This window comes from Thunnus maccoyii, chromosome 3 (assembly GCF_910596095.1).
Source record: "Thunnus maccoyii chromosome 3, fThuMac1.1, whole genome shotgun sequence".
Lineage (NCBI taxonomy): Eukaryota > Metazoa > Chordata > Actinopteri > Scombriformes > Scombridae > Thunnus > Thunnus maccoyii.
The window spans coordinates 17,605,412-17,628,674 of NC_056535.1; the positions used below are offsets into that span (position 1 = coordinate 17,605,412).

Genomic DNA, 23,263 nt, shown 5'->3' on the forward strand with positions numbered 1-23,263 from the left:
GAAGGAGAGAGAGGCAGCAACACTGAGAGTAATCCTAACAGAAACATTCAGCTCAATTCATGAATAAAATGCTCCATGTTAACTCACCACATGGATGACCAAGATGTTTCCTAGGATGCCAGAAAAGACCAGGAGCCCAAACAAAATAGCATCGACAGTGAGGACCTCTGACATGGCATCATCCTCTGCATGGCAACACAGTTTGCTTTTTCTTTGTGAAATCCATGTGTATGAGAGTCAAAGAGAAACATCAAAGCTTCGTACTTGTATGCTCCACTACTGCTGCTGATGTTCCTCCTAGTGTTTTATATACACACACACAGACAAACAAACAGATTCATCACACGGATTCATCTTCGCTGACTCGGCTCAGGGTCAATTTAGTCAAATATGTTGATGCTTTGAGGCAAGCACTTTCCATGTTTTATTTCCACGCCACCAACCGACTGCAAATGCGACGCTGTCTCTTGACCTGAACGATCACATCAGCAGGTGTGGGTCGTTGTTATTTGTTGTGTTCACAGCAGCCTGTTCCCATTAAATTATGCATACAAATTATCACTTGACTCTGGTATGGAAATGCGTGTTTGTGATGGACCAGTGATCTGCTTACTGCTTAGTTTTTTTCAGCAGTTCTACTTAATGTCCCATTACTACAGCAGCTTAGATAAATAACAACGGTTGATATCAGACTATCAGACATACCAGAAACTGCAGATCACACAGATTTCTTACCAGTTATCCCATGTGACATTTCAGGGACAGGTGGTGCTGAGCCAGTCCCACTGATGCAGCATTTTTCTCTCATTAATCAGCCATTCATACTCCCCTTGGTACTAATTGTCGGCTCGGTTGAAACGTTTCTCTCTTGGGATGAGGCAATCATTGCTTAGAATAATCTCATATAAGCACCACTTGATTAAATGTATTGTGAATTATGATGAAGATATAAGCTCAGAGAACAATGATGGGCAATGTTTGATTTTTTTCAATTGTGCTTGAGATAATTTATTATCAGGAGGCTTTTTTCCATTTAAAAGCCTATAATGTAAAATATTAAACAGCAGAAACTTGGTTAATTGTATTACTCCTACTGACCACGACAGCTGCTCCTTTTTCATTATGATATTAAATTGAAAACATATGATGTAACCTATTTCAACAATCATTAAAGTTTTCCTAGTGGTGGGGCCCTTTCGCCTGATGCACCAAATGTGAAAATGCTGCATGTACAGCGAGGATGGACAAAATGAAAGCAACACCTGCACTACAGTGTGATGCAATTGGATGCACTTTCACCTGCAACAATGACTCCATTTGTGGAGATTATAATGTTGAGTTTGAGTGTTGAGATTGTGTCAGAGAGGTCTTATTATAATTCAGAGCAAACTCTTTGGACTCTAGATTCGTATTAGTAGTTTGTGTCATCACCATCAAAGTGGTGGAAACAGTGACATGAAGGTCTTAAAATACACTTCCATGCAGCACAACAGCACAAAATACAGTCTTAAAAATTATCATAAAGTTGAGCACAGTCTGACACAGTCTCAACAAAATGTGAACATTATGAGCCTTACTGAGGTATAGTTGCAGTTGATTTAATTGGACTGCCTCCAGATTGTGGTGTTGCTTTAATTAGGTTCTGACTCAATGTAAACAACACATTTACTAAAGAAATTTAAGCAGCTCTGTTTTGCAGTAGCAGCTACTGCCCCAGCTGTGAGAATAAAGGGTGTGAAAGTGTATTTCTTTTCCTTTTTCTTGCATATTTCTACATGTGCAGAAACCAAAAAAACAGAAAATTCAGATATTGGATATGAAAGGTGAAAATGTATAAATATAGGTTTTATTTTAGCGTCATGGTGTAACTTCACCGCTGACCAAATGAATTAAACGATGAGTTCTGGAGCACCAAAACAAATCTAGTTTACAGGTAGTTTATTGAATAATCTAAACCATAAAATGCTACCAACATCAAACATTTTAGCACCTTTTGATACTCAGAAATGTTACCAACATATCATTTATAGGTTGCACATGTTGATTTATGATTTATGAATCAACACTAATACTGATTTTTAGGCTACAGGCTGAATAAAATGCAAAAAAAAGTTGAAACTAATAATTCAACATACTCTTCTACCTTAAATGTTAAAATAATAGAGGAGAAAGGATGCTGTTCTTTTTTAGGAGACTGTGATGGGTGTTACTGTGTACAATGTTACGGTGTTTCTTGCTTTGATTAACAGCAGTTTGATGTTGGAAGCAGGATGTTGGTTAAAACCCTCCATCCATGCTCAGTATTGACAGACACCTGGAGCACTGTGTGTGTGTGTGTGTGTGTGTGTGTGTGTATGTGTGGGATGATGACTCACGAACCGAGTGTTGATGACTACTATTTTGTGCACGCTCACGGTGCGCGCTCCGTCCACGTGCACTCTCGCACAGCAAGCATCAAACCTTTTACGTCAAGCCAGACAGGAAGAGGGAAAGAAAAATCTGATGGCACGATAGCCGGTTGCTCGCATCCCACCGAAAGAAGTAGGTGATTTTTAATTTTTTTTTTCCAGAAATGAATATGAACGCTGGTTGCTCGTATCATCATTTAGGTTGTATTACCTTCATTCTGCGAGCCAGTTCATCCCATGCAAGGTCACACTCGGAGCTGCACGATTAAATGTTATTTCTGTCGCAGATGCACACCCGCTCCTCTCGCCCATGGACGCGCTATCCTGCTGAAGCAGAGCTGATCTTATGGCAGTCATCATCATCATCATCAGCCCGCCTTGTACCAAACTGAATCAGTGTGCGTGAAAAATAATAACTCGACGAGAGGAAGGGAGATGAAAAGCCAACAACGACCATCATTGCTCGCCTTATCTGCGCTCCTGCTCTGCACGTTACACCAGGCAGCTGTGTCCAGCAGCAGCACGAGCAGCTCAGCATCATCAACATCATCATCATCAACAGCAGCAGCAGCAGCAGCAGCATCAGCAACATCCCCATCAGAGGTGACAGGCAGGGATAATCTGGGGACGCCCCATAACTGGCTAAAACAGACTAACATCAGTTTCAACTATGGCAATCAAAGCCACGAAAGTAGGCCATCACCAAAGCTAAAAGAGGCGTCAGGCCATGTGAATCGCTTCTCGTTCAACACCAGCAGAGGCAACACTACTACTGTGATATCTGAAAGGGCTGGCAGAGCAAGCTGGGGCTCAGAGAAAGGGGTGTCACCGCTGTGTGCCTACCGTATGATCGAGGGAGGCATCGGGGGGCAGCTCTGCTTTCGACAAACACTGTTTGGGTACAAGTGTCACAAGGGAGACTGCAGAACTGTGGTGTCTTTGGGGAACCTTGTGGCAAATATTCTTATCAATGGCAGTGTACTGTTACAGTGGTCCCATGAGGGAGAGTCCACGATGACCGGAGGGCTGGACGTCAAGACCGCAGTTGGACAGATGAGCGGCGGGGACTCTGGGACAAATTTAACAAGAGAGGAAACTCTAAAGTCTCACACTGTTTTCGGTGTTGGTCGCCGTCACAGACGGGGAGGATACGAGTTGAGCTGCTGGTGGAATGGGAGCTATACTCAGTTTGAGTGTGCCGGTGTCCATCTCGGATCCGGCTGCAGGGACTTTCTCCTGACCGACCTGCATGAGAACATCCCGTACCGCATCTGCCTACGCTCCCTGGTCCGTTCAGATCCAGCTCAGAGGGCAGACCAGAGGGACTGCGTAGAGTTTACTCTGCCGCCGTCCGGGATGCAGGACATTGTGATCGCCATGACAACGGTGGGGGGAGCCATTTGCGTGATGCTGGTCATCATCTGCTTGCTGGTGGCATATATCACAGAAAACATCATGAGCCCCACGACACAGCACTCATACTCCTACCGCACTCACTCCCGCCACTGAGGTTACACTAAAAAAAAAAGATGCACTGCTAAATGAATAAAAGGGCCTACATTTAACGTCCATCATGACCATATCTAATCTCACAATCATCGTCAGTCATTGTCAATAATTATTTTTCAATTAGCCACATAATATGTCATGTGAATATGAATCGAAGCACAATCTAGTGTGGCTCTAGTGAAAGAAACGCAAATAACATGCCTTGTCAACCTCTGCGAGGATGCACTGAACCAAAAGTACTGATAATCTAAATTTAGTAAACAGTAGTTTACTGTGTAATTTTTCTGTTTAGGGGTTGTCTGTGATTGAGTCTGTCAATCTGTATGCTGGCAGCATTTATACAGCAATACAATTAATGAAATGCTTCAAGTACATCAGAAACAGAGTTGGGGTTTTTTTTTTTGCTAAATGTGCAGCCTGTGAAAGTGTCCATATTGATTGTGTCCTTGCTGGGGCACAGGAAAATAAACCTTTATTGAATTACTTTTTTCCACTTGACTAGTTTTGCTTTTAGGTCTGCATATGTATTTGTACCATTTTGTGAAGGGCAATACAATCTGGTGTACAATCTCCAAATACTGTGCCAAACATCTTGAGTTATAATGCCTTTATGTCCTGCTGTCAGTGAATAAAGTACCATGAGGTCATTTGTAATACTTTTCAACTTTCCTTATTTTTCTGTGTGTGTGTGTGAGAGAGAGAGAGAGAGAGAGAGAGAGAGTATGTTAATGTATTCGCCTTCACATCCCCGAACAATTTTACAAGAATCAAAAACTGACAAGAATTTAAAATTATTGTACAAACACAAACGCTCACAAGCTGTGTGATGCTTGTTAATCACCAAAGAGAAAATGGAGCTTTATGCTATTAATGAGCTAGTGTTGTTGAAGGTAAATTATGTGTTTTCGGATGTTTTAATAGCAAACAAATTTAAATTAGGGTTCTTAAAGTATCAAAATCTAATTAGGAGTGGGAGACATGGTTAAAGTTCTCATTATTAGGTTATATATCTAATGTTATTTCACTATAGCAATCTGTAACCAGCTGGGTTTCTGTTTCTTGGCTGATCATGCAAATTAACTACCTGAATATTTGAAGTAGTTCATCACATAAATTTAATAAATATGTAAATATGACATAAAGCCTGTTCAGCAAACAGGCCAAATACTCTAAGAGACATTAAAGGCAGATTTGGCAAATTTATGTAGTCTAAGAGTATCATCATATAGATGATGATCAGATGAAACGATAAGTCCAGTGGAGAGAATACACAAAAGAGCTGCAATGATTAGTCAATTAATTGATTAGTTTCCAACTCTTAAATTAATCACCCACTATTTTGATAATCAATTAATCGTATGGAGTCATTCTTTAAGAAAATAATGTCCATATTCTCTGATTCCAGCTTTTCAAATGTGAATATTCTTTCTGTAGTCTTCTATGATGGTAAACTGAATATCTTTGAGTTTTGGACTGTTGGTTTGGACAGAAGATAACATTCAAGGATGTCATCTTAGATTTGGGAAACAGTAATCAACATTTTCTGATATTTTATAGACCAAACAACTAATCGATTAATCGAGAAAATAATCAACAGTTTAATTGATATTGAAAATAATCATTAGTCGCGAAGCACAATATAATTTAAGAAACAAACAAAAGATATTGCAACTGCCAGTATATACGCTTTAAAGATGCAGTAACAACCATATGAATGTTGGGAAACATATACTATTCTAATCCTATCAATAATATAGAGGTAATATTACATATACTATTCTAATCCTATCAATAATATAGAGGTAATATTACATATACTATTCTAATCCTATCAATAATATAGAGGTAATATTACATATACTATTCTAATCCTATCAATAATATAAAGGTAATATTTATGGACAGGAAGAGCAAAATGATCATAACATGTAGCGTAAACACAAAATATTGGTATTAAACGCAGGATTCATAGGACAAATTACAGGGAAAAGAATGTCATCAAATATGGCCTAAAGTTATGTATGCTATATATATTAATCAAGAATTTGAGACAATTTTTGTATTTTGTGTTTTTCACTCAAGTTGGTTTTGATCAGTGGTGGAACAAAGTGCTCAGATCCTTTACTTAAGTAAATGTATCAATACAGCAATGTAAAAATATTCCATTACAAGTAAAAGTCCTGCATGAAAAATCCTACTTCAGTAAAAGTCCAAAAGTATTAGCAGCAAAATTTACTTAAAATATTGCAGTAAAAGTAGTGGTTTGTCCCTCTGACTGATATATTATTATATATGACATCATTAGTTTATTAATACTGAAGCATCAGTGTTAGAGCAGCATGTTACTGTTGTAGCTGCTGGAGGTGGAGCTAGTTTGAACTACTTTATATACAGTTAGTTTAGTTCTGTGGTTCCCAACCTAGGGGTCGGGCCCCTCAAAAGGGTCACCAGATAAATCTGAGGGGTCATGAGATGATTAATGGGAGAGGAAAGAAGAAAAAACAAAGTTCTGATACACAAATCTGTTTTTTAGTGAAATATTGAATCATATGAACATTTATTGAAGTGAAACCATGTGAGAAGTTTAGAGGGAAAAATCACTGTTTGTTGGAGCTGTTAACAACTCATAGGGGTCATCTGAAATGTGACCCCGACAGCACACTGCTTTTTGTAAGACATCAAAAGCCAAAAAGGTTGGAAACCAATGGTTTAATCTTTAATAGTGGGTTGTATTTTAAAAGTTTGTTATATTATCCATTGTGTCAAATCTCCATCTGCAAAGTAACTAAAGCTGTCAAATAAATGTAGTGGAATAGAAAGTACAATATTTTCCTCTGAAATGTAGTGGAGTGGAAGTATAAAGTAGCATCAAATGGAAATACTCAAGTAAAGTACAAGTACCTCAAAACTGTCACTAAATACAGTGTTTGAGTGAATGTACTTCGTTACTTTCCACCACTGAAGTATCACGATTAACTTGTGTCACTAGTATTTTTGGAAACTCTCCTGTGTTTTCACATGGCTACTTTTACTGTAGCAATATATATATATATATATGTATGTATAACTTTCAAGGAAAGTCTATTTTTCCACAGCATGTTTGTTTATTGACGTCACGTCATGACACGTAGCAAACCCCGCCCTCCAATGACATCACTACATAAAGCCGTATTCTGCTCTCTGAGCTCCGCCATTTTAACTTCCTGGTTGGTAAGAGGGCGAGCCCATCGCACAGTATTTGTACTCGAAACGCTTTCTAATTTAGTGTAACATAGGGGTCTGTCTTGTTATTATTTCTTACAGGGATCAAACTAACCACCTCTCTGTTAGTTTCCGACAGCTTGTATCGACTAGTTTCAGCCGGGAGTCGCGATGCCGAGCCACCCGCTGCGTGTAGCGGTTGTGTGCTCGAGCAACCAGAATCGCAGTATGGAAGCGCACAATATCCTCAGGTAAAGACGAGCCGCCGGGACGAGAAGAAACGGGAAACGACTGCGAAGTGAACGAAATATGTTGGGTATCGAGCCGTTATCTAAATGATGATGACCCCGATGGCAGTCCGTCGGGCCTCAACGCAGTTTAACAATGGACCCGCACCCCTGAGTGTCACACCGGGGCTACAGCGCACTTTAAGCGCCGCTTTATAACTAGGTTTCACGTTTACAGGTGCCTTTTTAAAGTAAAAGGTCCACACAGCTTTTGCTTTCAAACAGATTCAGGGCTGTCAAAATACCGGCCCAAGTTGTTTTAGTAGTTTATTTCCCCCCCTCCCCACACACACTCACACATACATATGCTGACAAGAGCGCCCCCTGTAGAGAAATATCCGGAAGGGAGGAACTGCAGCTGTGCAACACTGGATGACTTTTAAAATCTGATCAGTCCCCACATTCACACACGTTTGGTACATTTGTGTTGTTAAGTAGTTCTTGGACAGATGTGGGTATGTTCAACTAGGAGAGCTCAGTGGAAACTTGCGTGCCAGGATTGGATTGGAAACCAGTGTGTCGGTCTAGAATAAAATGTTTATGGACTAAAATAGATTCCTAATAGTGGACTGTCACTTGTGGTCAGCTGAAGTTTAAAAAAAAAAATCTTTTTATAGAACTTTTCTGTATTATATCAGTTTGTCTGAGTTGGTAATGATTTTTTTTTATTCAGTAAGGGTATGGCTGTAAATGGTCCTACAGGCGTGTCCAGTGATGTCTTATTTCAACCTGTGGCATATAAAAGCCACTTTTCTTACTTGAACATTCAGTTTCGATCTTGTCTCTGAGGAGACAATTGGAAAAGCTGATTTCATAGGTTTCCTATGGATGTTGAAAGCCCCGATTATTTTATTCTGCTTGTATGTGATGGTTTCTTGTATCTAAAGTTGATGCAAGAAATGTTATTTACTCTCTTGTCCTTTTTCCTTTTTGCAGTAAACGTGGATTTGATGTTCGTTCATTCGGGACAGGGTCTCATGTGAAGCTACCCGGTCCTGCCCCGGATAAGCCAAATGTGTATGACTTCAAAACGACATATGAACAGATGTACAACGACTTGGTCCGCAAGGACAAGGAACTGTATCCCCTTCTCACTCATTTTTACACACACACACACACACCTTAAACACAGAACTGGAGGCCAGATAAGTAAACACATGTACATGTGTCTTCATTAGAAATTAATCTTTGTGGGAGTTCAGGAAGGTATGATTACTTGGAGCAGCACAGCGGACGGGACTGCAGCGATGGGTAAATGACATGCAGGGATTTTAAAATGTGCTTTGTTGTTTAAACCTATAAAATACAGGTGATTGGGGGGGGGGGGGCACCTGGCAATACAACAGCCGTGAAGCCGTAAATGCAGTTTGGTGAAGATCATGATGGAGTTTTTTTTCCTGAGAACATCGACACAGGTTTTGATTTACATCTAAAGTCACTTCTAAAACCGTAATTTATATCTAGTGTGAGAGTATTTGATTAACCACTATTCTTCCTTGCTAATGCACTTATAAAATATTGTACCTTTCCCCTCTCTACTATACATAGCTCTACAGTTACAAAACATTTGGTCTTATGTGAGTGGTTATGCTGCTATGATAACCCACAAAGATGTTAATTGTCAACCCTTTCATAAAGCAGACACATTTCGCTAATTAGTATTAATTGTAATGTAACTCGGGTGTCCTTTCGTAATTGCTTGTGCATCAGTGGTAAAATATTTGTAAGGGGGAACATACAAAAAAAAAAGCAACCACAGAAGAACTTCATTAAAGAAGAACAGTGGTCAAAAGTAGACAAATTCACAGGAAAAAAAAAAACACCGCAAAAAACTCTACAGGCTGTTTCCAGGAGCAGACTATTTAATCCTGGTTTGAGAATGTGCTTTCTTAAGCACATATTAACTGGATTATGTGCTAATAGAATTAGTGTCCCAGAGAAAATTATAGATTTCAACCACTTGTCTTAATTAACAATAATGAAAATATATTCATATGCCACTGATTCAAAGGTGCTCAAAAAAAGCTGGAGTGCACCTTAAAAGGCCTGTAACTTGGTGGAATTGGGTGGAGGAGCAAAAACTGAAATGGTTAACTTCATTGCATTTTCTTAAATTGTGAAAATAATTTAATCCAAACTATTAGGCTGCTCGGTTAGTGCCTATCTGGCTGCTGCTGTTTGTTGGTCTTCACTGAAATAGCTAAAATGCAGGTTTATTTAGGCTTTCTTATAGTCCTCCAGTAACTAATCTTCCTTCGGAAAATAGGTAAGATTTATTAAAAACGAGACTAAATGTAGGGCTATATCTAAACATGTGAGAGAAAGCCTGTTTTAGTTAACCTGATATAAAAAACCACTTCACTGTACAATAAGGCTTAACCCTCCTCTGGGAAACTCACCATTTATTTATTTTTTTTTACTTGCAATAGTGTTGTTGCTTATAATGCTACTGTATTGCAGGTGTAAGTTTTGTCATCATACTGTAGGTTGAGATGTGAAATCTGTGTTGTTGCATATGAAAGGTGCCTTGTTAGAAACTGTAATGTAATATAAATGCAAGATGTACATGCTACCTCCCATATAACTCAACTATTTGTAGTATTGCAACCTTGCATGGATTTCTCAAATATAGTGCACTATTGTGGACAATGCACCATAGTGGTTGGTCTTTTTTTTTTTTAAATCTCAGTGCCTGGTCAGATGGTCATGTAGTGATACTGAGTCGCATGGACAACTTCAGCTGTGTCTTGGAAATATTAAGGAATATTAATAATGATTTAATCACAGTTAAAAGTTTTCAGTTTTACAGTTATCGCCCTGAAATCTTCTTCTATTCTCCTGCTGGGGTTTTCTCAATGACTACTAATGAATGATAGGTGTAGATTTCACAAACACCACTAGAGGGGGCTGCAGCTCGTTTAATGCAAACACCACTGACACCACTGAAGTGTGTATTCACCTGTTCCCGTGATATGACCGAGACGTAACCCTACGAACTCAAACAAAGCACACAGTCTCATCACATATCTGAAAACCTGTTTCCACACAGTCGTCCCAGGCTACTGCAGCCACTTCCCAGTGCTCGGCCGATTGTTTCTGAGTGTGTTGTGTGTGACCTTGAAATGTTTGTCTCGCTCCTGCTGTGTTCCTTGACCTCCCCACTCTTCAGATACACACAGAACGGCATCCTGCACATGCTGGACCGCAACAAGCGCATCAAATTGAAGCCGGAGCGCTTTCAGAACTGCAAGGATAAGTTTGACCTGGTCATCACCTGTGAGGAGAGAGTCTATGACCAAGTGCTGGAGGGTGAGGCTTCTTATTTAAAAAAAAAAAAAAAAAGTTTAAGGGTGTAGCTACTAATTCAGAGCAAGAACATTATCACAGCATTGACTCATGGCAAGTTTTCTAACACTCACTTTGTATACAGACCAAATTTTTCACTCACTCACTCTCTCTCTCATCTGTTGTTGCTCCCCAGATCTGAACTCAAGAGAGCAGGAGACTTTGCAGCCCGTGCACGTCATCAACGTAGACATTCAGGATAACCACGAGGAAGCCACGCTGGGCGCCTTCCTTATCTGCGAGCTGTGTCAATGTGTGAGTCACTGCTGCACGGGCACACTGAGGGCAAGGTTTAAGGCTTTGAGCGGTTTAACGATTACATTACGCAGTAAATATCTGGGTAATATTAGAATAGTTGTACGTGTATTTAATCTGCTAATAATTGTGCTTCTAAAAGAGATTCTGTGGTAGGATAATGAAATGCTGTTGATGTGTATAATTTCTATAGATTCATGCATGGTGTACATTGATTTGGTTGTTGGTGCAGCTGAGCTGTGTGTGTGTGTGTGTGCATGTGTGTGTGTGTGCGGGCTGTGTTTAACGCGCTTCCTCCTCCGCCCCTGCAGATCCAGCACACCGACGACATGGAGAATGAAATCGACGAGCTCCTACAAGAGTTCGAGGAAAAGAGCAACAGGCCTTTTCTCCACACTGTCTGCTTCTACTGATACTCAACAGAGATTTGCAATAAACACAGACTCAGATCACAAGCAATCAAACAATAGTATATAGACAAACACACACACAGTTCATCTACAACACAATTCATGCACATTGTGTGCCTACATAGACATACACACACACACAGCTTTGGGTCAGGACCTAACAAATGGCTGCTGTCGGACATATTGGTGATGATGGGTTTTTCCTCTATGCAGAGGACGGACTCGCTGCTCTCGCTCTGCCTTTATTCCTCCGGATCAAGGTCAGGCCAAGGTCCTCCCTCCATCCCAGTCCAGTGAAATCACTCAACCATGTCTCCTCAGGGAGAGCCATAACACCCACAACACACAACCCCCAGTCAAACAACTACAGTTGTCCCAAGTCCTTCTGATTTTGTTGAGTACAGCATTATGATGCTGATTTTTTTTTTTTTAATTTTTTTTCTCCTCCAGATGAAATATAACTGTAATTCATTCAAGCATATATGTCAGATTTATATTCCTGACCTGGGACAGTGTAAGTGTGTGTATTGGGGTCAGACAGGGAGAAGAATTAGTTGAATTGAATGCGTGTTTCTTTTGTGCGACCATGTGTTGTAGATTAGTTAGCATTAAGTTAAAGTGGCTGGGCTAATAATGAATAACCAAACCTAGACCTCTCTGAGGCTCTCTTCTGATGTATTTCCAATATAATGTGTTGATTCATATTTAAACTTGGATATGCTATCTTTCAGGGCATAGTTTTTGTTTTTTTTTTCTTTTGTAAATGTTAAGGAATTGAAGCATTGTCAGCTCAGAGTGCCTGATTTTTCTGTATGTACATATGAATCCACTAAAAGAATCTCTAAGAAACATTTCATGACTCTTTATTTGCTTTGTGACATTTAGTTCATGGTTGTTTCATGTAAGAGTATTAATGTAAAATTGTTATGCTAAACTTTTAGCATTCATATGTTAACTACTACCACCACAAGCTGCTAATAGAGATGTCAGGTTATTTTCATGTTTTACATGGTACAGACCTCTTGTATGATTATTTTACAATATTTCAACAGGTGAGGGTGAGACAGAAATGATTTAAACCATGTCCTCAGTTTGACTTTAGACAGTCATTGCTCACCTCCATCTTGGGGTTCAACCAGAAAAACTTTGGGCTGCAACTAAACGATACTTTTCATCATCGATTAATCTATTTATTGTTTCCTTGATTAATCATTTAGTTGTTTGGTCTGTAAAATGTAAGAAAGAAGTGAAAAATGTCTGTCACTATTTCCCAAATGTCTTTGCTTTGTCCTTCCCACAGTCCACAACCCAAAGATACTCACTTAATTATTAAAGAAACCAGTAAATATCCACATTTAAGAAGCTGGAACGAGAGAATTTTAATTTTTAGTTGTTTTTTTTCTCAAAATTACTATCAGAATAGCTGTTGATTTATTTATTTTTTGTCAATCTTTTAATCCAATGGTTCACAAAGTGGGGTCTGGGGTCTTTGAGGTTGTCTTGGGGATCCCAGACATGGACGTATTATAAGAGCTCTTATAATACGTCCATGGTCCCAGGCAAAAAAGGGGAATAATTTATTTTCACTATAATTCCATCCATAACTAACACAATGACAGATTGTATGACTATGGTCATGGGTTTCATACACTTTCTGTAACAACACATCAGATGGGGGACCCTGACACAAAATCTTATCAAAAGGGGGTCTGTGGTCTAATTTGTGTCAATTTAGTTTAATCCTTGATGTGAAAAACTTTGAGAACCACTGGATTACTGGTCGAGTAATCGAGGTGTGCTAAATGAAGTTTTAAACCTGGATGGATGACATTTAATGTGTTTGTAATATGGAGACTATGTATAGTTTTCTACCTATCGATAACCGCAATATGTCGTTACTTACTTTTACTCTCAGCTCAGTTTTAATCAACCAATCTAACTGGCTGCATTATGTTCAATGTAAATGACAAACGACCGTTAGCTTAAACAAAATGTCGGCTGAAGTTCGACGGAATTCGAATAGAAATGAGTTACGTACATACGTTGCATTAATGAAGGTAACCATGGCAACTTCTGTAATTCATTGAAAGCAGAAAACAGTGATTGGTTGAACTATCTGTAACTGGGAAAAGTAAAATTGTCCATCACTGACTGTTCTCCGGTGGTTAGTGGATAATTAGCTGAGCAGGAGCAGGTCTGTGAGTGAAGGCAGCGGCACCGTGCGGATGTTGAAGCTCGGATAGTTTACCGGGAGACTCGGGAGTCCTTTTTGTCTCGTCTCGGAGCGCACAAACATGTAAGCAACGTTTGCTGACGAGTCTGGATACGAGAGCATCATGGTTCTCCTAATTTTAGGATCTTCAGTTGTGATGGTAAAAGATAATGTCATGGTACAAAACGCTATTTAGATGACTGGACCATCAAAATTTAGCTAAAGTCTTGTTTTTTTTCTGGATGTCTTTGGAATAACATTGCTGCGGAGTTGACTTCCGCTGTTGTTTTGTTACAGACTGTGACTTTCCCTGAAGGACATGAACGCGTTTCTTGACCGCTTTCACAACTTCGTCTTGCCGTTAGTGAGAGGAGAGGACCGCGTCTGCTCCTGCACCTGCGGAAGGTAAAATACAGAAAGACACTTTGCTTTACTGTTGCACACAACTCGACGCTTTAAAGACCCAAAAACAACAATAATCTCCAAACTGCAACTGCGTTTCCATTGAAATTGATGAATGAATCCTGGATATTTAACCATCTCTTGGCTCTCAGCTCCAAACATGAGTTTTCAGTATTTACTCCCTTTTCAGAGTCAGCCAGAAAATGTCCTCACCTCTGAAGCCCATAAAGCCTATTTTAAACTCCCTGGGCTTTTAAAAAATGTAAAGCTATTAGTTGATTAATTGATTAATCAGCAATTATTTTGATAATCGATTAATCGCTTGGGGTATTTTTTTCTCTCTTCTCTCAAATACTCTGATTCCAGCTTTTCAATTGTGATTATTTCCTGGCTTGAGGAATTTTTCTGACTGTTTATAGACCAAACAACTTATCAGTGAATCAAGAAAATAAATGATAGATTTGTTGCAGCCCTATAAAAGTGCATTGTCACTCAAAGAACTGGTTTTCTTAGTTCCTGATAAATTGATGTTTTGAAGATCTACAGTGCATATTTCACAAAATATAACTTTTGTCAAATTCCTTAATCTTCTAGTGCTTTCTACTCTGATGAATGTATCATCCCATAACCCCACTGACACTGTTGTCACTTGACTTTTCTGTGTGCCAACATCCCACCGGCTCCTGCTCTGTCCTCTGCAGGTATCAGATCCATCGTATCGTTCCATATCATGAGGCTCAGTCCGTGGTGGATTCCAACATCAACTACTTTGTCAGTGACATCATGACCAAGCAAGAATTGGATGTGATAGCTGGGCTGCTCCTCGGTCTCTGCATCAGCTGGTTCTTGCTTTGGCTGGATAGTGTTTTGCACTCGGGGCTCAGATACTGGAGGGCAAAGCGACTGAACAGTAAGTCAGTGGGGCTGCTCTTTGGTCAAGATACAAAAGAAAGAAAGATCTGAATGGACGTATATATTATACATTATATATTTAAGCAATAGTGTTGCTGTAAAGAGATTTTCAGCCTGATGTCACAGCAAATTCATACTCGTTTCTACAAAAATAAAGATCATATTTTTTGGTCTATTGAATCTAGTCTATGAATCGAGTCTATGAATGGAAAGGAGTGGACAGAGAAGACTCAAACATAAACAAAACCTTAAGCTAACCACACTAAAATTAATGAACATAACAGATGTAAAACAGAAAGAAAATAGAAAATAGGTATGGTGGTATTTTCCATAATGCAAATTTATGGTAAATTTACCAAAATAAGGGCAATTTCTCTCACAACCTGTTGAACTTTTTAAGTATTGCAACTTTTCAAGATTAAATGGAATACTTTCCTTTCACTTTAATGACATATCTCTCCTTACTACTCTGATTTCCCTCTCCCTCCCATCTGACTCAACTACGTTCATGTCATTTCTCCCTCCCCCTTACACATACACACACACACACACACACACACACACACACACAAACAAAAACAAAAGAGCCGTTCACCATCCCAGTTTTATCTTTCTTTCCAGATGTGGGTTTCTTGTCACGGCTGCCCAAATTCAGTAACTCAAAGGACTTGCTCAACCAGCTACGTCCCAAACACACTCAACTCGAGGACTCAAGGGGGAACATGGTGCACGTCAGGCGAGATGCGCAACATAATATTAATGGAAGCATTTGACACTGAAAAGATAAAAAATGTGAATTAAATCCAACAATTACTGTGTGTGCTGTTTTCTGTCTAATAAGTAAATTCCTTGAAGTTGTGTTTTTAATGGAAATGATGCTTTACCTAAAAATGTTAACTTATGGAGAATAATGACTAGTTCCAGTGCTTCGCAATCAAAAAAGATTAATTAAAACCACAGCAAATTACAATTAAAAGATCAGAAAGATGGGGCCAGGCCATGCAAAGAGCCTCAAATTAACTAATAAACTCTAAACATAATTTTCACAAGAGGTGAGACTTGGTTTTATTGAAAAAAATTGTTGCATTGTAAATAGATTTACACTTTAAATCAGTTTCAACTTGGGACTATTGTACAATCAATTATTTTTGAATGAAAATACTAGTGAATGCTAGCACAACTTTTGTTGTATTTTTAATGAAGCCACACAGTATTTTGTGCTTGTGGTTATATTTTTTCAGTTTTATCTCTCTGTTGAACAGCTCATCCATCACCATAAGAGACCTTTCACTTTCCTAATCAGGATCACCAGATTTGTGGTTTCTTTATGTGACGTGATCATACATCATAGTGCGTGAAGGCCTGCTATAACGTCTTGACAGGGAGTTTTATCATGTGGTCAGCTCCGAACCAAGGACGGCGTCATGCCCTTGAACTGCTTCGTATAAGAAGGTGGGGCCATTACTGTGAAATATTAAAATCCCAGGTGGATTCTTATAGGACGGGATCACTGCCTCATCCAATCGTAACCTTTCGTCTCTACTAGCACCTCTGCTCTTATATATTGTGTCACTCTATCATGTGTTTTCAAAGCCATATACAACGGTTGGCAATGTCACTGCAAGGTCTGATCTCTTTAAATCATCCTTCAGCATTTTATGAGGGTTTCGCAGGGTTAAAACAGATGTCACACCTCTGACTGTTGATTTCTAAATGTAGCAAAAAGAAACGTTAACTCCACTGTCTCTCGATCATTGAGGTGTTAAAACTCCAAGCTACAGGGCATATTGTCATATAACAACTTTATCCCAAAACATTTGTAAGAAACCTCAGAGCTTTTACTGTTTATAAAAACACAGATCATTTTAATCATTTCAACAGAGACACTTAACTGTGCACGACATTTATATACTGATATTACAGACACACTGTCAGGTACACTTTTACAATGTTTACATTATATATTAGAATGAAAGAGTCTCAGGCGTCATTTGTGTTTTGATCATCTTCTGTCATAAAGACAGTCCAGCAGACTTTTAGACATAAACTGACAGACTAGTTAAAGGGGCAGGACACTAATGTTTCTAGTCCAGGCAGCCCCACTGAACAAATCTACAACTCAAACTGGAGTTCCATCCTTTGGAGGAGATCCAGTCTTGTCTTCCTTTTCCGCCTTGCCCTCACCGTCAGCGGGGGCAGCGGGCTGAGCTAAACTCTCCGCTGTTGTCGTAGCCTCTGCTTTGACAGCATCTTCACAGTCCCGTCCAGCTGGGACGGCGCTTTTTCCCTCAGCTGATGTGTCTGAAAGAGGTGGTGTCATCTCCTGTGGTATACTGTCACCTTCTTGCTTCGTATTAATCTCTAGGACCGGAGCGATCACCTCCTGAGCCTGAGGTGTCTCGCTGACGGGCAGAGTGAAGCCCATTTTTCCTTCACTGCCTGTTGCCCCAAGTGGTGGAGGTGTAAGGGTCTTGGTCTGAGCCTCCTCGTCTCCGTGCAGCCAGTCCATCTTCTGAAGGTGCTGCTTGACAGCGTCGTCAACACGAGCATCAATCATAGCCTCCGTCAGGACGCCGTCTTCGGAAGAATATGCTGCTGCCTGTGAGCACATGAAGCAACACACGTTTGACACATTCTTTTACTTCTTTTATCATGTATAGCATTGTTTAAAAAGACTGTAGGGAACGTACCTGCCAGGCCACACCCAGCTTAGAAATCTCTCTGCCGGACATGCCTTCTGTCCTCTTTGCTATCTCAGAGCACTTTTTGCCGTAGTCAAACTGTGCCAGCTTCATCCTCCTGCACAAAACCACATGAGACAGAAACACAAGGATGACATCGTGAGGGAGGTGGGAACAACATGATGAGTTTCCTGCTGTTTCTTTCTGACTTTGTTGTGTTTTTGCAGCTCAGTTCATTGCCTGCTGGTCTGTGTCTGTGCCCCGACCCCATCGTCTATCAGCCTCCATCACACATCTGAGCTCTTTGTAATTAAAGCCTCACATGGCTGGCCAGGCTCCACGTACCCAGCAGGCTGTCTCTGAGCCTGATCTTATCCTGGCACAGCCCTTTTAGTCAAATATCACTTTAACAAATATAATAAGACTCCTCAAAATCACTCAGAATTAATACATCTACATCTATGCGAGTGTGCAGACATGGTAGACTGATCTAATTACTTGTTTCAGTATGCATCCCTAGTGTGCCTGTTGTAACATCTGTGTTGTAGTGTAGGGATTGTACTCACTGCCTCCCTCCAGTGGCGGGCTCAAGCACGTATCTGTCAAAGTACAACCGCACCAGCCTCTCCCTCTCCTCAGGGCCTGGCAGAGCAAAATTCACTATTTCATCTATACGGTCATTTATGGCCCAGTCAAACTGCTCTGGCTGGTTACTGGCCAGAACCAGCATGAACCTGCAGGACAAAATAAACAAATCAAGCTGTTAAGAGATGTGCTGGGAGGTTGAAGGTTTAGGTTACAGTCCAAATAAAAATGAATTCTTACTTGTTGCTCTGTTCTCCAGTGCGATACAAGAAAGCATTCAAAGTGGCTCTCAGGTCTTCACTAATCTTCTCCTGCAAAAAGAAAGAATGACGATTGTAGGTTAGTTAAAAGTCAAGGAAAATGTCATTTTGGAAAGGGTAATAAAAAGGGAGAAAAAAACAACAACACATTATTGTCCAAAGTTTCAAGGAAATAAATAAAAAAGTGCACACAGACTTACAGTGGATCTCTTGCGAAGGAACGCATCAGCTTCATCAACAAAAAGCAGCAGTCTGTAACATAAAAACACACGATAACCTAATCTGTTGGTATTATATCTGGAGTAGACAGTGTTGCTGTTTATAATTTATATGCAAATTAACCTAATTTGATATAATATCGAGGTGCGTATATGTTTAGCATACCCGCGTCGATTTGTGTTAGCCCAGTCAAAGACTTTGTGCATGGCAGTCACGCCATCCCGGCCCATGGGTGCTACATCACCACCGGTCATGATTGCATAGTCCATCCCAGAATGCATTGCCAGCTTCTACTCAAAAGAAAGAGAAATGTATCACATGTAGGCAAAGTATCACTTTCCATATATATTATGGTTTAAAGTCGGTCAGTCATCAGTTTAAATCATTTAGTCACTGAGGTGTACCTTGGCAAAGAGAGTTTTGCCGGTTCCTGGGGGCCCGTACATGAGGATGTTCCTGTAGAGGCCGTGGTTCTGCCTAGTGTTTCTTGTTGCTATGGCAATATCACGCACACGCTCCTCAAGGGTAGGCTAAGAATTTTTTTTTTAAAAAAGCATTAATGTCAGGTGGTTACAAAACTTAAAATGTAAATTTGTTACAGTCTTCCGATATGTGGTGTAAGAGCTTTTATATAAATGCTACTTACACTGAGCACAACTCCTTCAAGGGCATCCTGAGGTTTGCTCTTCAGACGTTTGACCGTCTACGTAGTCAAGAAGAAGAGACAGAAAGATTGTCCAATATAAGAAAATTAATATTTTTAAAAATCCACATTTTAACAAAATGTGAACAAGAATCAAATTCCATATTAGCTACCTTCACAGGATGCTTGATGGCCTCGGCCACAGTGAACCGGGACGTCTCCCGAACCAGCGACGGCTTCCCGAGCCTCGCTTCAATGTAACGTCCCGCCACTGCTGTTGCGTTCCGGGCTGAATACACTCCCACTGCTAAAAGAGTCAGTCCTGCCACCTGGTGATGTGAAGGAAAATATAATATAATAAATATTGGTCACTCAATTCTAACCCATTTCAGGTTCGCCCACCGCGACAGTCCAAACATTTAAACTGAAATTCTTATGTCATCAATTGCATGATACTAGCAAATGTAAATATGGGTAATAAAAGGATTATAATACTGATGCTTCTATTCACATGTAAGTTTTTCAGTGAAAGAAAACACTCAACTTGCTTCAGCTGCTTCTGATTTAACTATATTTTTCTTAAGTGTGAAATTTGTGAGTATCAAGATGTGTGGTATGTTTTCCTCATCTGTTAAAAACAAAAAAGTACCAAGCAATGATGAATGTGAACTAGAACCATCTAGTACATAAAGTATATAAACTCATTTATTTGTTGGGAATTTTACACCAAACTAATCTATTTTTTTTGTAGTCGAGGCTTTCAGAGAACTTGTTTTTTTAAATATTGTACAATCGTTCAATAAACTTATTGTGGATGGAAACAAACGTCTCACCGTGGCTGTGACTTTGTCCCAGTCTGACACAAAAGCCCTGAATCCTTCTCCAAACACAGCACCTGCAGTCCTAAAAGCAAACAGACATTAACAGTCAGCAAATGTTTTGTGTGTTGTAATACAAAAAAAAACTGACCAGGTATGTTATAAACTGGTTTGCTTTATCATCTTCGGTTTCAAGTAGTTACATGATTCAGGACACCAAGAACATCACTACACTACATCTAATCATCAACATTAGATCATATTATGGTGTTAAATCATAGAAAAGTCAGCACGTCTTACTTTATGGACTCCAGGACCGTCTGTCTGTGTTCTGCAGCCTTCAGACGGATTTGCTCGCGGATTATATCGGCGTTCTCTCTTTCAACACGGGCTCGTGCTTTAGTCTCGGCCTCTATACGCAGAAGCTCGTTCTTGTGCCTCAGTTCCATCTCGTGCTCTATCGTCGCTATAAAAACCACAACAACACAAAGTACATAAACCTCCACTCAACATTTTGAAAACCTTCCACAAGATCCTGTCATGAGTGTTACTGTGGTGAAGTCCATACCTTTCCTCATGGCCTCCTGTTTCTGTACAGACTCCTCCTGTTTGCGAAGGTTCTCCTCATTCAGAGCTTGCTGGTGGAAGAAAAGAGAAGAAAAAAAAGACATTTTTGAATTTGATACTTCATCTTGTTTATAAGGACTTTATACTAAATATGGAGGAGATAAACTCACCTGTTGCCTTAGTTGGTCTTCATATCGCTGTCTGGCCAGCTTGTCTTGGTACTGAGCTCTCTGATGGGAAAAAACAACATAGTGTAACTATACAACCCAAATTGGTTCACTGCTGCAACATGCTTCTAATTGTTCTTTACTTCATTTACTAAAAGAAAAGGAAATGTGCTTCAACACATATTGAAGCATTTAGGCTTATTTTGTTATCAGCAGACCCTCCTGCAGTTCTGTTCTCACCGCTTGATGCTGCTTGGTCTCTTCATTCAGAGTTTTCCTCCTCTCCTCAGCCTGGATTCGCATCTGGTCGCCTTTGAGCTGCTCGACTGCTGCTTCGTACTCCTGTTACAAAGGATGCCAGAACTATCAGACTCAAGCAATACACTAGTGAACATTTAAATCTGTTTTTGACCCCATCATCAGCTCAGTTGTGTCACTTTAGAGTCCTCAGTAATATTCAGACGTACACTCATGGGGCTTTGAAGTAGTGGTATTAGACAATTTGACAGATCTGGAGTGGAGATAGAAATGAACACTTTGTTTAACAAGACTTCTATTTTTGGCAAACAAATCTGTGAGTCTTGATTTTAAACCTACTTATCCACATTAATATTTAGACTTCAATTGATCCAAATGTCAAACTTCCTCATCTGTGCCATGACAAGTAATCTTTAACTTAAGTAATCAAAATGTGTGCAGCTTTCATCAAGATGCAGCGCAAAGATAAAGCTCTAATAGATGCAGTTTGACCCAGTAAATAATATGCAATATTTACTTTTTAACTTTCATAATATACAGTGTAAAACCTGCTGTATAGTTATTCTCTCATTCTCCACTGACTGTGTCATGATGTCGCTACATCTTCCAGCACCACTATACACCCGTATATCACATGATTTTTTTTAAACATATTCTGTAGTTGATATAAATTGAAACTAGAGAAATAAACTTAATTCTCTGGAAAAAAAAAATCACTGATGTCCTGCTGAAAATCAAGAGTGAAGCAGCACTTTAAATATGTGAGCGTCTGCTGTACCTTCATTTTGCTCTGGTGCTCCATCTGTGTGGTCTGCTCCTGCATGCGAGCCAAGTCCAGAGCTTCTTTGGCATGTCCTGGATTTAGGACAGACAACGACACAGAGCTGAAAGATGTGACTGCTTCATAAAGTATGATTATAAATCCTGCTGGTGGCTCACTGATCTACAGTATGATGGATCTGTCTCTGAATCCTGACAGCGCTCTCTCTCTCTCTCTTTTTCACCTTTCTGATCTTCCTCATATTTAAACCACGATTAATTGTGCTTAAAGTAAAATAATGAAAACAAATCAAGACAGAAACTATTGGAGACCCTTTGCATGTTTGAGGCACAAGAGGCATTTGTGTGTTGCAAGCCAAACTGCAAGGCAATGACCTTTGAACCCTCCCCACTAGTTTGAATGAAGGTGAGTGCAGTAAAGCCATTTTCACGAGCAAAAACGGCACAAATGAATTTTCACATTAACTTAATTTGTATAAATGAATAAAACGGATGATGCCTGTGAGTCTGGGCCTCATTGTCGAAGGTGTTGCAGTAGCATGAACCGGAGAGGAGCAGATCCCAGCTGGATGCTGGTGCATCACGACTTTCAGTGACAAGTAAGACCTCTACCCCGGTGACCCACCCACAGCTAACCTGCCACCTCCCGAACACTTACGGGACTTGTCGAGCTCCTTGGCCGCCTGAGCAGCCCGCTCCAGCCCGGTGGGATCGAAGTTGCTCCATTTGTCCTTGGGTTTATCTCCGCCGCCGCCGCCGCCGCCGGAGCCCCCGGCCGGTGGCGGAGGCGGCGGAGGCTGCACCGGGAGGCCGGGAGGCACTTCAGGCTGCCCCTTGTTCAGGCCGAACAGCCACGACATGTTGGTGGCAATAAATAAATTAGAGTTTAGCCGGTTCTGTGCGGAGCGAGAGGTAGCAGCTGCCGCAACTGTCACTGCACTTCCTCCACACGCGTGTCACGCCGCAGTCTTTTGCGCAAGTGCAGCAGAGAGCGCAGGTTTCTGTGAATAACAGTGACGACGATTGGCTGGTGACGAGTACGTCTTCTTACCATTGGCTGTCCCTGCAGCGGTGTTCAGTAAAGGTCATTGATAGAGTCCCGCCCCCAAAGGGTACGGCAACCGCAGAGGGTCAAAATGTGTCCACATCACAAGTAAGGACATGGTTTTCTCCAGTTGCATCAGACTGATTGTGGTTTTATAAGTCAGGTCAGTGACATTGCTGTCATGTGTCCTGCTCTCTCTAACAAGGAGCAGCACTGAGTTTGATCACCAGAAATAAAGGTTGGACTGGACTTCAAATCTGGTGTTCATGCTGCTCAAATGCCACCAGTTTATCAAATAA

General features: G+C 40.3%; 5 protein-coding genes across 10 annotated transcripts in view; 3 read left to right on the top strand and 2 right to left on the bottom strand.

The window, feature by feature from the left end:
- LOC121893896 (olfactory receptor class A-like protein 4) overlaps nt 1-13,541 on the bottom strand; it is a 15,316-nt gene extending 1,775 nt beyond the window's left edge. Inside the window, exons 1-2 of one of the 5 annotated variants that reach the window (XM_042406056.1) lie at nt 13,454-13,541; nt 88-297 (exon numbers count right to left, since the gene is read on the bottom strand). In XM_042406056.1, the coding sequence (XP_042261990.1) occupies nt 88-174 (87 nt within the window). In that variant the 5' untranslated portion in view covers nt 175-297; nt 13,454-13,541. Of the gene's footprint in view, nt 1-87; nt 473-735; nt 2,273-2,379; nt 2,447-3,251; nt 3,309-10,440; nt 10,569-13,453 lie in introns of those variants that run through there. The other 4 variants (XM_042406055.1, XM_042406057.1, XM_042406058.1 and 1 more) reach the window with 4 other exon arrangements.
- fndc10 (fibronectin type III domain containing 10) lies at nt 2,456-4,571 on the top strand. Its single transcript, XM_042406063.1, has 2 exons — nt 2,456-2,541; nt 2,696-4,571. The coding sequence occupies exon 2, from the start codon at nt 2,844-2,846 to the stop codon at nt 3,915-3,917; it is 1,074 nt and encodes a 357-aa protein (XP_042261997.1). The 5' UTR covers nt 2,456-2,541; nt 2,696-2,843; the 3' UTR covers nt 3,918-4,571.
- Nucleotides 7,087-12,266, top strand: ssu72 (SSU72 homolog, RNA polymerase II CTD phosphatase). Its single transcript, XM_042406083.1, has 6 exons — nt 7,087-7,127; nt 7,221-7,369; nt 8,342-8,485; nt 10,575-10,714; nt 10,887-11,005; nt 11,317-12,266. The coding sequence occupies exons 2-6, from the start codon at nt 7,290-7,292 to the stop codon at nt 11,416-11,418; spliced, it is 585 nt and encodes a 194-aa protein (XP_042262017.1). The 5' UTR covers nt 7,087-7,127; nt 7,221-7,289; the 3' UTR covers nt 11,419-12,266.
- Nucleotides 13,513-15,759, top strand: LOC121893920 (transmembrane protein 240-like). 2 transcript variants are annotated; one of them, XM_042406093.1, is made up of 4 exons: nt 13,513-13,787; nt 13,925-14,032; nt 14,731-14,939; nt 15,563-15,759. In XM_042406093.1, exons 2-4 carry the CDS (start codon nt 13,947-13,949, stop codon nt 15,712-15,714), a joined length of 447 nt encoding a protein of 148 aa, XP_042262027.1. In that variant the 5' UTR covers nt 13,513-13,787; nt 13,925-13,946; the 3' UTR covers nt 15,715-15,759. The 2 variants fall into 2 exon arrangements, with proteins under 2 accessions (XP_042262027.1, XP_042262026.1); XM_042406092.1 differs by having other exon boundaries at nt 13,514-13,711.
- Nucleotides 15,760-16,777: 1,018 nt separating this feature from the next.
- Nucleotides 16,778-22,915, bottom strand: atad3 (ATPase family AAA domain containing 3). Its single transcript, XM_042406022.1, has 16 exons — nt 22,578-22,915; nt 21,918-21,994; nt 21,122-21,223; nt 20,885-20,944; nt 20,716-20,785; nt 20,448-20,613; nt 20,163-20,232; nt 19,503-19,658; nt 19,333-19,389; nt 19,091-19,216; nt 18,852-18,976; nt 18,668-18,719; nt 18,448-18,518; nt 18,189-18,356; nt 17,632-17,740; nt 16,778-17,540 (listed from the first exon to the last, which is right to left on the bottom strand). Exons 1-16 carry the CDS (start codon nt 22,777-22,779, stop codon nt 17,061-17,063), a joined length of 2,091 nt encoding a protein of 696 aa, XP_042261956.1. The 5' UTR covers nt 22,780-22,915; the 3' UTR covers nt 16,778-17,060.
- Between the last annotated feature and the right edge of the window lie 348 nt (nt 22,916-23,263).

Coding starts and splice junctions, on each gene's coding strand:
- fndc10 (XM_042406063.1), top strand. CDS start 2,844: ATGAAAAGCCAACAACGACCATCATTGCTCGCCTTATCTGCGCTCCTG.
- LOC121893920 (XM_042406093.1), top strand. CDS start 13,947: ATGAACGCGTTTCTTGACCGCTTTCACAACTTCGTCTTGCCGTTAGTG. Junction 14,033..14,730: donor TGCTCCTGCACCTGCGGAAG/GTAAAATACAGA, acceptor TGTCCTCTGCAG/GTATCAGATCCATCGTATCG. Junction 14,940..15,562: donor GAGGGCAAAGCGACTGAACA/GTAAGTCAGTGG, acceptor CTTTCTTTCCAG/ATGTGGGTTTCTTGTCACGG.
- atad3 (XM_042406022.1), bottom strand. CDS start 22,779: ATGTCGTGGCTGTTCGGCCTGAACAAGGGGCAGCCTGAAGTGCCTCCC. Junction 19,390..19,502: donor CCATCAAGCATCCTGTGAAG/GTAGCTAATATG, acceptor TTGACTACGTAG/ACGGTCAAACGTCTGAAGAG. Junction 17,541..17,631: donor AGCTGGGTGTGGCCTGGCAG/GTACGTTCCCTA, acceptor ATGTGCTCACAG/GCAGCAGCATATTCTTCCGA.
- ssu72 (XM_042406083.1), top strand. CDS start 7,290: ATGCCGAGCCACCCGCTGCGTGTAGCGGTTGTGTGCTCGAGCAACCAG. Junction 10,715..10,886: donor CTATGACCAAGTGCTGGAGG/GTGAGGCTTCTT, acceptor GTTGCTCCCCAG/ATCTGAACTCAAGAGAGCAG. Junction 11,006..11,316: donor TCTGCGAGCTGTGTCAATGT/GTGAGTCACTGC, acceptor CCGCCCCTGCAG/ATCCAGCACACCGACGACAT.